We start from the raw sequence: 15,429 nt of genomic DNA on the forward strand, positions 1-15,429 counted from the left end.
AATGATGGTGCCAACTTGGGCCAGTGAAGCAACGTCCTCCACAACTAGACTGAAGAACAAAAGGACAGCAACTTGTCTGTTCCCCTTCCCCCAACCTCCCAGCGCTGTTTCCATCCCCCAATTCCCTAATTTAAAAAAAATTAAAAAGAAAAGACTTATTTGGGTAAAGGCTCATTTCCCCTGACCTTTCGTGATTACATCTGTTTGCAGATGGGCCCCAGCAGTAAGGTTTCAAAGCAGTTAAGTATAAAGAGCTACCTATGGAAGCCAAAAGTTTAAACCACAAGTCCCCAAACTTTGCCCCATGGCAGGACTGGACGTCCACCTACCAACTGAATAGGATCCTTAATAGTTTTACTAAGGACAGAAGGAGGAAATTTACTTCAGGCAAAAACGTGTGAGTAACTATAGCACAGGGGAAGTAAGAGGCGCGGGAGCGTGCAGGGCCGAGGGGAGCAGCAGCTACACTCACACGTGTGCAGGGACCCATGCACATCTGGCCCTATCATGGCAGCGCTTTAAAGGAGAGAGCTAATTCTTCTCACAGGTGACATGAGGCTTCTCTGACACTGAAAATTATATCACCTTTCAGGGCACAGTACTAGGCCTGGCTCTTCAATAAAACTTTTGTCTAAATTACATAGAAAAAACAACCGTTGCTCAAATACTAAGTTGTGAAATTCCATTGTTTCTAAGTATACTCTCGGACAGGCTGCTGCTTTTACAATCAATGTTTTTTAAAAGCAGTCATTTATCTAAAGGAAGGAAAGATAAATATATAAAAAGTCAAGCAAAAATTACCACATATACCTGACTGTTTAAGCAGCATTAATTTCTAGCAAAATTTACAAGGACAAAATTTTAAACTTATCACATTCCACAATAAATTCCATTAAACGAATACTTAAGATTTCATTAGGAAGTTCTATCAGACTGTGCTTTAAATTTTCATTTAGACAGAAAAATCAACTATATGCGAGATCCCAGGAAGAGATGACAAAGCAGAGAACCGAAGCTTCCTCAACCCCCTGGGCGTGGAGGGACTGTGCTGGGTGAACACGTACAGCATTCCATCTCCTCGACCCCTCTCCTCCAGGGCAGGAGAGCTTTTCCTAACGGGCGATTTTAAGAGCAGGAGCTCAGCACACATTGACCAGCTCACTCCTCTCTCCTGCCAGCTTGTCTGCAGGGAATACACAGTGTGCCCTGTTCCTACGTTTGACAGAGGCAGGTCCTTAGGGGCCTGAGGGATGGAAATGTTTTAAGGGACAATGTTTTTAAGGAGCTATCAGATCAACTGGGAGAAGTCTGGTATGAGGAGGACATGGGACTGAGCTGAGCACCACATCCGGACACAGAAAGGTCTTGACAACCTGACAAGAGCACTTTTAGGGACTGGTGGAGACAGAAGCCAGGTCACAGTGGCCAAGGGGTGCACGGGAGATAAGAAAGTGCAGGCGGAGGAAGGCACAGCCCTGTGGTGCTGAAGAGAACAGGAGTGTGGTTGGAGGGGGATGTGACGCGGAGGGAGGGTTGGTTGGTTTCTTTTGTTTTTACTGTTTTATTCTACGATACTGGTGGAAGGTGCAAAGACGGAGGAAATGACTGTTGGGGTAGGGACATTTGCAGGAGTGATGTCCCTGATGAAGAAAAATGAGATGGATGGAATCCATATCCCTAGTAGAGACGTTGTCCTCTTTACGAGCAAGAATAATTTACTTTACAGGAGGGAATTCAGAGAAAATCAGTCCATACTCGTACATTATTATCAATATAGACGATGAAAAACCAAGAGTTGCTATATTAATATCCAACAAAGTGGATTTCGGAGCAAAGAAAATTACTTGAGATGAAGAGGGCATTCCATAATGATAAAAGGATCAATCCACCAGGACGACATATGATCCTAAATGTGTACCTAACAAACAGGGCCTCAAAATATATGAAGCAAAACTAATCCAGGTGAAAGGAGAAAGAGACAAAGCCACAATGTTAGTTGGGTCTTCAACACACACCTCTCAGCAACCAACAGATTTACTGGACAGAAAAGCATCCAGGATCTAGACAAGCTGAACTGCACAATCAAGAGGACCTAACTCATGTATAGAATAGAACATCCCAGCCAACAATAGCAGAATATGCATTTTTTTTTCAAGAGCCCATGGAACATTTATCAACACAGATCACATCCTGGGCCATAAAACAAACCTCAACGTTTATAAGAACTGAAATCACACAGAGGATGCTGTCTGGCTATAATGAAAACAAACTATAATAGAAATCATAACAGAAAGACAACAGGAAAAAATAAGGGCATTCCTGTCCAATTTCTTGTTTTCTCAACGACACATGAAGTAAGGCGGGAAGAGGGGAAAGAAAGGAGGGAGGCAGGAACTCCACCCACCACACAAACAGTTATGGAGCACCTCTTCTGGGCTAAATCTTGCTCTGGACACCGGGACCAAAGGAGAAAACCCCGAGTCTGCTCTCATGTCCCTAAATGGCAGGGGGAGGCACCAGGTAAAAGTGCACAATGTCAGGTGTGGCAGCTGCTATAAACATGGAAAGGAATACAGATTAGCAATAGGAAGGACTGCCTTATACTGGGGGGTCAGGAACGGCTTCTCCACGTTAACATACGAGCAGAAGCCTGAAGCAAGTGAGGGAGGGAGCCAAGTGAATTTCTGAGGGAACAGCAATCTAGGCAGAGGGAACAGGAGATGCGAAGTCTCCGAGGATGAAGAGTAAGGAGAGGGAGAGAGTGGGAGAGGAGATGAGATCAGAGGTTATGGGTGGGGCTGAAGGGCAAATCATGTCGAATTACAAATCATGCATCACTGTAGGAAATAAGGATTCTGGATAGAACTATATTGACACAGGAGCCTCTGGAAACCTTTGAGCAGTCGAGTCGGCTTGTGTTTTAAATGGATCGCCCTGGATACTATGTAGAAAGTATACTAGGGTGAGTGTGAAAGGATGAGAGTGGAGCCCACTTCGGAGGTTATTGCAATGAAGTAGGCGATGGTGACTCGGAATGGCTATAAAGGGAAAGTGGGCAAATTCACGACATATATGGACGGTTTAGCAGACAGAATTTGCTCATGAACTGCATGTGGGTTCATATGGGATATGAGAGAAAAAGAACTCAAAGATGACTATGGTTTCTGGCTTGAGCCAACAGGTAGGACAAAGTCCCCATTTCACAAGACAGGGAAGGTGGGCGTCGGGGTGTGCGTGGGTGGTGGCAAATCAAGACTTCAGTTTGGGGCATGTTCAAGTTTTCCTCAATTTTTTAATTTTTGAAAAAATTTAAAACCTACAGAGAAACTTCAAGACAGTACAGTGAACACCTGTATACCTTCACCTAGATTCACCTATTGCTAACATTTTGCCAAATTTGCTGTAACTTTTGCTGAACCACTTCCCCTCAAATGTTTTAATATACTCTATTTCCTTAGCAAAATGATTTTCTCCTGCCCAAGTTCATTACAATGATCACTAATACATTTAACAGGAATACATACAAGGTTCTTCTTTAACACATACTCTTTGTTGTACTTGCCCTGGATCCAGGATTCGATAACGATGGCCTAAGTTTGGAATGCCCATCAGACATCCACGTGGACAGGTCAGGGAGACAATAGAAATACTTGTCTGGAATTCAGGAATACGGTTGGATTTGATGACACATGTTTTGAGGTGAGAAAGTGAACTAATTACCAGGGAAATATAGTTGGACTGGGTGTCCATTTGAGGCTGATGGTTCTAACTTTAAAATGAAATCAGCCAGCCTTGTGATTTTCTCCGGTAATATCCAGCTGAGTGGCTGGAGACAGTGAAACTAGACAGCTGGGTTTACCCACGGTTAGGAAAATAGGTGTCGGATGTCAAGAGACAAGAAAGTTGATGGTGTTTATAATGGAGTAATGGTAATGATACAGCACCGATACTTTTCTGGGTGAGAAGGAAAGCAAAGAGAGAACGGGACAGACACTAAAAGTATACCACACAAAACCAAAATATAATTTAATAAATACTGCACACTTGTATTTAATATTTGCCTCTGGCAAAAAGGCCACCCTGCACCTTTTCTAAAAAAGGAAAACCAATAATTATTATTAATATTTATCAAGTGTTTACTATGCAGAGAATACAGTTCTTAGTGAAAGGATACAAATATAACAACCCACCTCCTAGAGGAACAGCTGAAGCAGCTGAGAAATTTGTCTACCACCCTCCATTGAGAAAAGTAGAAGCCAAGGTTTAATAACTTATCCCAAATCACAAAGCTTGTCCATGGCAGGCCAAAACGAGGATCAAGGTCTTTGAGCTTCTAGTCCAGAATTTTCCATCTTGGCCTCCAAAATTATGGCATTAGAACATTTCTGGAAGAATGTACAAATATACTTTGGGAAATGATAATCGGGAAGGTTCCTACTTTTCACTTTGGTATTGGAATTTTCTGTTATAAGCATGTACTATTTTAATAATATAATAAAGTTAAAGGGGCAAAAAAGCAGACAGTATGTTGTGTGTGGCAACCAAAACCGGACACCTTCAATTTTTCATCCACCATTTATTTTTAAACTCAAGGCATATTACTATTTTTGAGAAAATGCAAAGCACACCACTATTTAACAACTGTATGCAAAAGAAGCCATTTGGTGGATGATTCCAAGATTCTGCCAAGTCACTGAATCTTTTCTATACTCTCAGAAGGATATAAATGTAAAAAATGGCATTGCTACTGTGCAAAAGCAAGGTAAAAATATTATTTTCCTGTAAATTGTATTCAAGTGCTTGTCTTCTTTAAATAAAAGGGCTCATTAAGTTTTCTACTCGTTATCTGGTCTACCATAAACTGCACCCCTAGAATCTGTTAAAAGTGTTCACAGCTTTGTTTTCTGGGAAGACCCTCTGTGAAATGTCCTTCCCCTACTATTCAAATGACGTGGGAGGGCCAGCAGAGTGGCTCAGTTGGTTATGAGCGTGAGCTCTGAGCAACAGAGTCGCCGGTTCAATTCCCACATGGGCCAGTGAGCTACACCTGAGCTGAGCTGCGGCTGAGCTGGTAAGAGCACCTGCTCTTAAGAACAAGGTTGCCAGTTCGACACCCATGTGGGATGGCGGGCTACATGCTGCCCCCCACCCCACCCCCGCAACTAGATTGAAAGCAGCGGCTGGACTTGGAGCTGAGCTTGCGCCCTCCATAACTAAGATTGAAGGACAACAACTTGACTTGGAGCTGATGGATCCTGGAAAAACACAATGTTCTCCTCCCCAATTTCCCAATAAAAATCTTAAAAAAAAAAATGTAGAAAAGATTAACTATTTTATAAGGTGGCAATTCTATTAAATCAAGTTTTCAGTAGCTTATTTCAGTTACTTGGGATAGTTTATGGCTTCAGATATCTTCCTCAACACAACGCTTCCACGTGGAATCCATAAAGCCGACTAATGTGCAGTGCAAAGAAAATATTGGGTTGTCGGAAAAAGTCATGATGTATGTTTTTCTTATGTTTTCGTTGCAGAAATGCGTCATGCCTTTTCTGACAACCCAATAGTATGCACAGAAATTAAGCAGTGGCCATACAGGGCCTAGCGCTTAAGGGAGCAGAGGCTTGCTTAGTTGGCTTTGGTACAAAAAGGAAAAAAAAATAAAGCAGCACCCTATTCTTCTCTCCACCGCAGGGTCCTCCAAGTGCTCTGACCGAGGCAATCTGCCTTAGGATCTCCAGGTGGGCGTGGCAGGCAAAGCGCAGGATGCTCAGTTCTTTGTGCAAGGAGGTGACTGTGCTGGGCTCCCACTTTCTGGAACGCTGGCTCGTTGCGGCTGCACACGTCATCCGAGTTTAACCTGGGTTTCGAAGGACCACTCCGGTAAGGAAGGCTGAAGCGGCTCTCGTGCGGAGCGGTGGTTCTGCTTGTCGGGAGCAGCCGGGCTTGGCACGCCGGCCAGCAGGCCGAAGCCACGCGTTCACGGAACGGCAGTGTCCCTGGAACTCTGGTGGACATCTTCCTTCGTTCGCGTCTCCGGGACTGGTGTACGCTGGAATCGCAGAGCCGGGTCTAGGGACCGAGCGGCCTGCACGGCCTGACCGCTTCCTCGCCTCGCTGACCCTCCGGAGCGTCACGTGCTCGCCCCCGCCCCCCCAGTATCGCCGACCGACCCCCAGAGCGCACCTCCCCACACCGCCCTCCCTCACGGGCTCGGCGCCAGCTCGGGCCACGAAACTCACAAGCAGCGACCTGCGCCTCTGCTCTGCGCGCCCGCCCCTCCGCGCCAAGCCGACGTCCAGCGGCCCTCGACGCTCAGCGCGCCCGCCCGCCCCCTACCGGACGGCCCACTCGGAGCCGGCCTCCTTCCGTAGCGCCCCAAGCGCCTCCTCCTCGCTGGCCCCAGCCCTGAACAAGCTCGTGCAGGGCCTCAGACGGAGACCGTCAGGCTGGGCGGGCGCTGCCCCCGGCGGGGACGTGCAGGCCGCGGGGAGGGCAGAGCCGCACGCCCCGCCGGGCCGGGTTTGCACCAGGGTGCCAGCGAGCAGGGGGCTGGCACGTCACACCCGTCCGCGCGCGCGGCCGCGCCCCGGACTCGGGCGTGACCTCCTGCGTGTCCCCTCGGAGCGCGCGCGTCGGGCCGCCGTCTGAGGGGCCTCCCGCGCCCCGCCAGGCCTCCCTCGCGCCCACCCCGGCGGCTCTCACCTCCGTCCCAGACTCAGCCCTGTGGAGGTCACTACACATCGTCCCGAAAGCGCCGCGCACCAGGCGCTCAACTTTCCCGCCACCAGCGGCATGAACCCCGGGCGGCGCCGTCCGGGCCACTCAGGGCGGTCAGTCAGCCAGTCAGGAGCCGGGAGCCGCCGACTCACAGGCGAGCATGCGCGCTGCGCCCGCCTTCGGCCGGGGAGGCGGCGGGCATGCGCAGTAGGGCGTGGGGCCTCCCCCGCCCAGGTGACATCAGACGCCGTCTCCTAGGAGACCGAGAGACAGCTGGTGATGGTATTTTCTTCTTATATACTTCATTTCGTCTTTATTTGGTACAACCAACAGCATGTATTTATTATTTTTTACTATTAAAACATTTACTGAGCAAGCAGGCTTTTTTGTCCATTCTTGGGTTAAAAGCCTCTGGCTGGCTGTGCATGTGATTCATGGTTAATTCTGAACAAGAAAAGCAAAAGTATGCTAAATTTAAAAGAATGTTAAAAATATACCAAGTCTGCACATTTATCAAGTTCTTTTTGGAGGTAGAAGAATTCCGTTACTATTGGTTATCAAGTGTTCATTCATTGAGATGGCTATATAGAATTAAATCAATACATGATATTGGGTTGTCAGAAAAGTCATGATGCATTTTTGCAACGAAAAACAGAAAAAATACGCCATGACTTTTCCGACGACCCAATAGAAAGCTGGATGAATATCGAGTATTTACTACCTGCCAGGACTTGTGCCAAGTTCTGGGAATACAACAAAAAATAAGAGACATGCCTGAATGGAGTTTACAACGTAGTAAGTGATTTACTGGAATCGTTTTGGGTTTTTTTTAAATCTCTTTCCAACTGGTGTACCTATTGTTTAATCAAGCAAAACTGAGGTTGGCACTGTCCCATATATTGAGTTCTTAATTCTGGTTATATTTTTAATCCTATCATTTGCATTTAGTTCTATTTTATGATTTTCAGTTCTCTGCTGAGTTCTAGAATCTTCAATCGCTTGGAACATATTCGGCATAGTTATTTTTACATATCTGAGTAGGAACTCCATTACTTTGATCCCTTATGTGTCTATTTCTATTGTCGCTCCAGGTTTCAACTGATTTGGCTCCTCATAAGCCTACTTATTTTTTATTGTGTACAAGACATTGTATATTAATAATTGCAGAAATAATTTGAATCTAGTATAATGCTCTCTTTTGCTAGAGAAGATTTATTTACATTTGCTTTTGGCAGGTAGTTAGGGCCACTAGCAATCCCAGACAAGGTTACTCCAATATACAAGGTCTGACAAGTACATTAGTGAACTCATCCTAGGAAAAGTGCTACCTACTTCATTGCTGAATATCAGTAGGTCACCTTCGAAGCACTCCCCTTGGGAAGCTAGGCACCTATGCCAGTGCCTAGTCCATCCTTCAAAGCAACTTTGGAACTCTTTTTCTGGAATGGCCATCAGAGCTGTTGTCGTATTACCCTTGATGTCCTGAATGTCATCAAAAATGTCTTCCTTTCAATATTTCCTTTATCTCCAGGTAAAGAAAGAAGTCATTGGGGGCCAGATCAGGTGAGTAGGGAGGGTGTACCGATACAGTTATTTGTTTGCTGGCTAAAAACTCCCTCACAGACAGTGCTGTGTGAGCTGGCGCATTGTCATGATGCAAGAGCTGTGAATTGTTGGGGAAAAATTCAGGTCGTTTAACTTTTCCACGCAGCCTTTTCAGCGCTTCCAAATAGAAACCTTGGTTCACTTTTTGTCCAGTTGGTACAAATTCATAATGAATAATCTGTCTGATATAAAAATAAATAAATAAAAGATTAGCAACATCATTGCAACAAGTTTGCGAACCTAATTGTCAATCCTCGTAGGCCTTAAGACGATTGGAAGCTGGGCTTCAGGTCATCCTTACTCCTAAGGTCTAGCCCTTGAGTTTCCCACCCCAGAGTGTGGGTTTTGTTTTGTTTTTTCATAGTTCCCCCTCATTGTAAGTCCCTCTAACATGGCTGTCAAAGTATCTGCTCAGCTTCTCAATCTTTCAGTTGCTTTTTTAGGAATTGGCAGAGGCCATGGGAGAACAGTAGACCTAAAGCTGGATGTACCTCCTTGGGTTTAATTCTCATCTAGACCTCAGCCCTGGGCCAGCCGAGTGGCTCAGTTGGTTAAGAGCTCACTCAAGAGTGTGATCTCTGAGCAACAGCAGATTGATTCCCGGCTGAGCTGAGCTCAACTGAGCTGCTGGCTCAGCTGAAAAAAAAAAAAAAAAAGAGTTGTAGACCTCAGCCCTGAAATTCCTTACTGTGTTGTTAGAGCCTTCAATGCCTTCGAACAAATTATTCTTATATTTTGTGCAGGTTTTCTAAATGTTCTCAGTGAAAAGGCTGTTCCCCATTATCTAGTCTGCCATTTTCAGAAGACATCTAATTCAATCCTTATTAACATCTTATTCTTACCAGATAAGCTAATACAAAAAAAAAAAAAATACATTTTTCTTTATGATTCAGTGTCATTTTCTGTTTCTTTACTCATTGGTGAAAATGCTATTAAAGCACTTTCTAAAAATAACTGAGAAGCAAGGCAGATGGCTAAACAAAATAAAGGACAAGATCTGGTTAATCCACTAGCTGTATAGCTAACCTGAACAATGGAGACAAAAGAAGCATTTCCCAAATTAGGTTGGGCAGACACTCTCCCTTTTAAAAAGCAATCACATTTTCAACATTTATGTATTATGTGTTCCCTGAAGCACATTTCTCTTTGTGCAAAGCATTAGTAATCAGGTAGTTTACTGAGTAGGACAGAGCTCGCTTTTTACTTCCTCAACGACCTGGACTTGTACAGACCATATGTTGCACCAAGGGTATAGGTGGCACATGGTTGAAGGTGCCAGCAGGGCAGATGACCTCATCAAAAAGAGTATCGCCAAGTCAGGGGTCAACACTAAATACATCAGTCAAAGCCTGGGCCGCTGCCATAAATCAAAGTGGACACAAGCTAAGGAGGTAGGATGGCATTGGCAGTCAGCAGGCCTCGGTGCCTGGGTGGGGGGGTTAGGTCAGCAGGCTTAGGTAGGCAGTGGCCCCTGGAAGGACCCAGTGAGACCCTGGAATGAAGGCGGTCTGCTTTAACTTCCTTCCTGTGCAGAGCCAGCCGGAGGCCTTCCCGGAGGGACGCAAGGGAAGAGAATCTCACACTGGTTTCTATGGGCAGAGAGGCCGGCGGAATTCTATCCCTCTCCTGACAGAGGCAATTACAGCCTCCAGAAACAAAGCCCAGGCATTTCCCTAGAGTCGATCCTATTTCTCTCCCAGGTTGACAGCTACCCCAGTACAGGGATAATGGTTGGTGATAATATCTGCTGCTGTGGTGATTTGAAACTAAAAGAGGGATTAAATACACAAGGAGGAAAGCATAAGGAGAAAAACAAGACAGGATTGCAGGCTTCTCTCTGCCTCTGACAACCACTGCTGGTTCTGCGCTGTGCATCTAAGAAGCTAATGCCCCTCCCCTTCTCTCCAGGAATCTGGAAGGAAATTGGGTGGGTCAAAGCCTCCCCACTTTCCCTGGCTCTCCGGCCTCATCTACCTTCACCCAACGTATTCATAGCCTCTCTACATTATCTTAGCGATACTGCCAGGAGCCGGTCCTTACCCAAAGCAGGAATTCCTTTTAAAGCATTCTTAGCAACTGGTTGACAAGACTGCTCATGCACCATCAATGTCAGAAAAATTGTTAGGGCATTCCTCTCACTTTCATTTTATTATATATTAAAACACAAGCAGAACAAAAGGGTATGCTGAGCAGGGTAATTCTCCATCCGACTTCTGTTGTCCCTCTCCCTCTGGCAACCATTGTTAAACCTCTATGCATTTTTATAAGAGGGTTTTGTACACGTATTCCTATGTATGTAGCATTCTTTCTTTAACTAGCACCATGCACACACTTTATTTAAAACACAATTCTATGTTAAATTTCATTTTCAGCACTCTAATCGACAGAAAATTGTGCCTCAAATTGACCTAGAATTTCTGTGGCTTTCAAATGGTTGTCCTTGTTTTTGCTTCTAGAACTTCACAGAAATGAGCCAAACTCTTCTATGCGAGATGATGGTTCTGCAAGAATTTCAAGACAGCATTCTTCCCTACCTTCTCTACTCCCACCCTGCATCTCTCTCATTGCCATCCCTTTACCTTACAGTTCATTTCTGGCCAGCATGTCTCGAGTTCTTCCTCCTGTGGCATTGCAGAATTAAAATAATTATACTTATTTCTTGCCAAAGAAAAACTTCCTGCATAATAAGCTTGCTCTGAGTTAAATAAAACAAGTTAATCACTTTCGGTGGAAGGTTTGTTTGTTCTTGCTATCAGAGCACTATTAGGCCATTATATAGATCCATTATACTATTATAACATTGGGTCAGAATGGTTCCTTCTGAAGACTGTGTATCTGAATTTCACGTGCATCAATTAGACAATCAGATACTCATGTAATGTTTTTTTTTTTACAGCTGGAAAAGTAAACTTTAAAAATCTAGATAACTTTTTAAAATCCTAAAGCATAAAAGAGATTAAATACATTTTACTGTATAGCATATTTATAGAAACTATCAAGTTTACTTACTGAAATGAAAATAAAAGGATTGAACTGAAGGACAGCGTCAATCCACAGCATGTAAAATCTCTATTAACCGGAAACCAGTTAACTCTAATAGTTAGTTATTAGGCTTCCTTCCTTGAAGTTATAAAAATGGAGCTACTATGGGACCTACATGTATGAAAGAATTTGTGCTTGACATAAAGATCAAAACACGGGCGATGCAGGAGGTACTTCAGGATGGGAAGACTTTCCCCAAGTTTTTAAATGTGCGAGAACGACGAACACTGGATCTGAGCCAGAAGGCTTGGGTTTGCGTCCCAGCTTTGCCTCTTGTTCATTTTGGATCTGTTTGGGCTACAGTTTCCTCACAATGCCACCATCCTCTTCCTCCTCATCATCAATAACTAGTACTATTTAGAGAGCATTTCCTCTGGCCATTGTACTGAGTGCCTTACCCAGACCACCTACAATACATGATCTGCACATCAATGAAAAGGGGCGTGTTCCGATCAGCCCCATGTTACAGGTGGGCAGCAGACTCAGAGGAGTTAAAGAGCTCACGCAGGGTCCACAGCCCACAGTGGGGGAGCTGGAATTCACATGCAAATAGCCTGAACTCCCTCCCTCCCTCCTCCCACTCAGCTGAATGTGGGGGATGATTTTTTTTAAGGGCTTTCTTGCTTGTATTTCCTTCATTCTATTCTACAGATCTTTTGCAAGTTACTTTCTCAGATAGTTTTTTTCCCCGAAGACTCTTAACTGGTTCTTGATTTGTGAATGTTAAACCCTATATTTTCTAAACTGGAATTCCACGCCTTCCCCAATATGCTCCAATTCATCTCTCTCACTGAGGTTTATCTCCCCACTGCCCCTCAAGCCAGAGTTGTGCTTCTCCGGCTTCTATTCATTTCCTTGGACCAAAAGGCCCTCCCTCTCAAGTGCCACCCTTTTGTGGAGCCAGATTATTACAGTGTGAGGGGGTTTCCCTACCTCACCTGGAAATCCTGCCGCGTGGACTGTCCAGCTCATGTTATCGCCTTAAACACACCATCGTGTGCAGTTACTTGCGTACACGAATTCTTTGATATCCTCTAAGAAGATGGAAAACTATGTACGGCTGTTCCTGTTGCCCATCCCGGGAACTCAGTGAGTGTGGAGAAGTGGGACTCGAGGCGCCGGAGGGGACAGGACTGCTCCCAAGGCCCGCTTTAAGCGCTGGTGAGTGGCCTTGGAAGCAGACTAGTACTAGCTTCTTTCAGCATCACCCCTACTTTGTTTTGCCAAAAAGGGAAGCTATTGAGCCCCAGGCCGTACGAATCAAGTCCTCAAAACTTTCCTCCAGTCAAAGCCAGTGCCTGGGGCTTCACTGCCCTGCAAGTTTACCTGGGGAAAAACATCTGAGCACTCCTTCAGCTCCAGGACAGTTATTCACTAGAATCTCTTTCAGCCTGTTGTGAAACCAGAATTTGACCCCTGCTTTTAGGTTGACTGGATTATGTAATCAAGTTGATAACGGCCCCCTGCAGTCACAACGACCTCTGCACTTTTCTTTCGCAGCAACCCTCAACAAGCGAACATTGAAACTGCTGTGAGGTACGCGGTTAGGAGTGGTTCTTGACCTCTTTACCAAGTCCTTCAGCAAGTGGAACAGAAAGAAACTGGTCCTTACAGACCAGACAACACTGCCTCCTAGTGTCTGATGCGGACACTGCCCAATGTGTGTGGACAACAAGCCGAGGTGGGTGGGGAGGGAAGGCTTCTGCAGGAGGTGTGAGTGAGTATTTACTGGCCAGCATAAACCTTACGTGTGTAAAAGCTTAATCTCAAAGTGACCCCAAACAAGGAGCTTTTAACTTTTCATGGCTGTGATTCAAACCAAGTCTACAAACTCATACCTTCATGAACCTGGCAGGGAGGCCTGAGATGGCAGGAGCTGTGGCCAAGACATTTCCCTTAGAAAGGCACCCGCTTTCCTCAATTTTTAAAATGTCATGGGAGCCCCAAGACACTTTTGAGGAGCACATCAGACTCTAAGTCACCAAGTCTGCACTGAAAGGATGCCAAATGGGAGAAAAGAGATTTTTTTCTCTCTTGGAGTTTCTTTCTTTCCCTGAGAGCTTGCCAGAGCTAGTGACCCGTGCCACCAAGCTTGCACATCCACGCTACTCATGTTTCCCAGTGTGTGTGTACACAGCACCATGGCCAACACCGGCATCAGAGCCAGGGCCAGCTCCACAGGCGCGGGACCTGAACACACGGGGCCCTGCGGTTAGCATGGTCCCGGGCTTGGTTCAACGCTGCTGACAGCATCTTGAAATTCTTCATATTCTTTGAACCGGGGCCCCCACATTTTCATTTTGCACTGGGACCTGAAAATTCTGTAGCTGGCCGTGCATTTAGTAGAATATGCTACATTTGCCTCTCTTCTCCCTACGTCATGTGCATGCTCTGTGTTCTTTGTGCCATCCTAGGCCCTAAATCTTGCCCAGAAAAAGAGGAGCGTCTTGGGCACGGCGGTCTGGACCCACCGTTCATCTCCCAGCTCTAGCATCTGAGACTAGGAGCCTGTGTCTGGTTTTGAACTGCAGCTGCAGGGGTCACCACACACCCCGGATGGTGAGGCCCAAGCACCACTGTGGTTTATTTCATCACTGCTGATTGGATCCTGTCAAGCCGCCACGCTTGTTCTTGCTCGCAATTCAATCGGTCAGTAGCCGCTGTGGGCAAACCCAGGTGCAAAGGCACAGGGGTTGACTGTTCTGTTTGCCTTAGGGATTTATTCTCACACTTTTTTCTCTTTTCTTTTTTTTTGGTGTGGTGGAAAGAAAAGCAGGTTTATTCAAAATGCTGGCATTCTGGGAGGATGGTGAACTCATGTCCAAAATCCATCCCTGACACATGTTTTGATCACAAATTTCCTTGCGCTCCTCATTGTATCTCCTTTCCCTGCCCACGTCTGGCAGGTTTCCGCTCTTTTGTATGACTGCCTACTTACCTACCAACCGTGCTACCTACCTACCTACCTGCCTACCTGTCTGCCATTGTGTTTTCTACCTACTTACCTATAAAATCACACACTGAACACCAACTATGTGCCAGACACGATTAATAGGTTCTAAACATTGTTGGGGAGGAAAAATTATCCTCTACCTTAAGTTCTTCTGGCTGGACAAATAATCAAATTAACATAAACACAGATTAACAAGAGAAAAACAGATTAAAGTTTTATAACATGTATTACCTCCTGTATGCAGACGGGAGAGACCCAGGGACAATGAGTGACTCACTGAAATGGTGGAAGCTATGCCCTTAAACACCACCTCAGCGAAAGACAGGAGGTGGAGGGTCAGTTACTGGGATGGGGAGGAGGTTACCAGGAGAAGCACAGAAACCAAGGATGAGACGGTTATGCAGCTTTAAGTCCCCACCTGCGCCACCAGCCAGTGAAGGCAGGCCTGTACAGTGCAGGAAACACCCTTACAGGTGGAGAGTTCCCTTACAAATGTAAAGGTCTTTTTTTCACAAAGGATAACTTTTACTTGGTTTTCAGAGCTTCTCTGAGCTCCACTGGTTCTTTCTTTTTTTTTAAGATTTTTTTATTGGGGAATTGGGGGATGGGAACAGCGCTGGGGAATTGGGAAAAGGGGAACAGACAAGTTGCTGTCCTTTTGTTCTTCAGTCTAGTTGTAGAGGACGTCGCTTCACTGGCCCAAGCTGGCACCATCATTGCACACTTCCCGGGCAAAGCAGATCAGTCGCCGGCTTCTGGACAGCCGCTCACTGCGGCTACTGCCCGCTCACACTGGCTGCTGGCTACACACGGTAGCCCATGGCAACCCACTGCAGCAGGGGCTGCAGCCTACGCTGTTGCCAGTGACTCAGGGCAGCCCAGCTCCAGGCTGAGCTGTTGTTCAGCATCTTAGCTGTGGAGGGCAGTGTCACTGGCCCTCATATGTGGGATCCGAACCAGGGCCCTCTGGCCTCCCAAGCCAGCTCTTAACCATCGCGCCACTCGGCCGGCCCTCCACTGGTTCTTAAAATCAGCCAGCCTAAAATAATTTTGGGGTGGCACACTGTTCTCCCCTTCATACTCCATGTGTATCATCCTTAAAAATCTCTTTT

At 45.8% G+C, this 15,429-nt stretch overlaps 1 protein-coding gene across 2 annotated transcripts in view; it reads right to left on the reverse strand.

The window, feature by feature from the left end:
* Nucleotides 1-6,904, reverse strand: part of XRCC2 (X-ray repair cross complementing 2) — a 30,227-nt gene extending 23,323 nt beyond the window's left edge. Inside the window, exon 1 of one of the 2 annotated variants that reach the window (XM_019655438.1) lies at nt 6,703-6,904. In XM_019655438.1, the coding sequence (XP_019510983.1) occupies nt 6,703-6,741 (39 nt within the window). In that variant the 5' untranslated portion in view covers nt 6,742-6,904. Of the gene's footprint in view, nt 1-5,669; nt 6,196-6,702 lie in introns of those variants that run through there. The other variant, XM_019655437.1, reaches the window with a different exon arrangement.
* Between the last annotated feature and the right edge of the window lie 8,525 nt (nt 6,905-15,429).

Source organism: Hipposideros armiger, unplaced genomic scaffold (assembly GCF_001890085.2).
Source record: "Hipposideros armiger isolate ML-2016 unplaced genomic scaffold, ASM189008v1 scaffold_239, whole genome shotgun sequence".
In the NCBI taxonomy this organism is placed as follows: domain Eukaryota; kingdom Metazoa; phylum Chordata; class Mammalia; order Chiroptera; family Hipposideridae; genus Hipposideros; species Hipposideros armiger.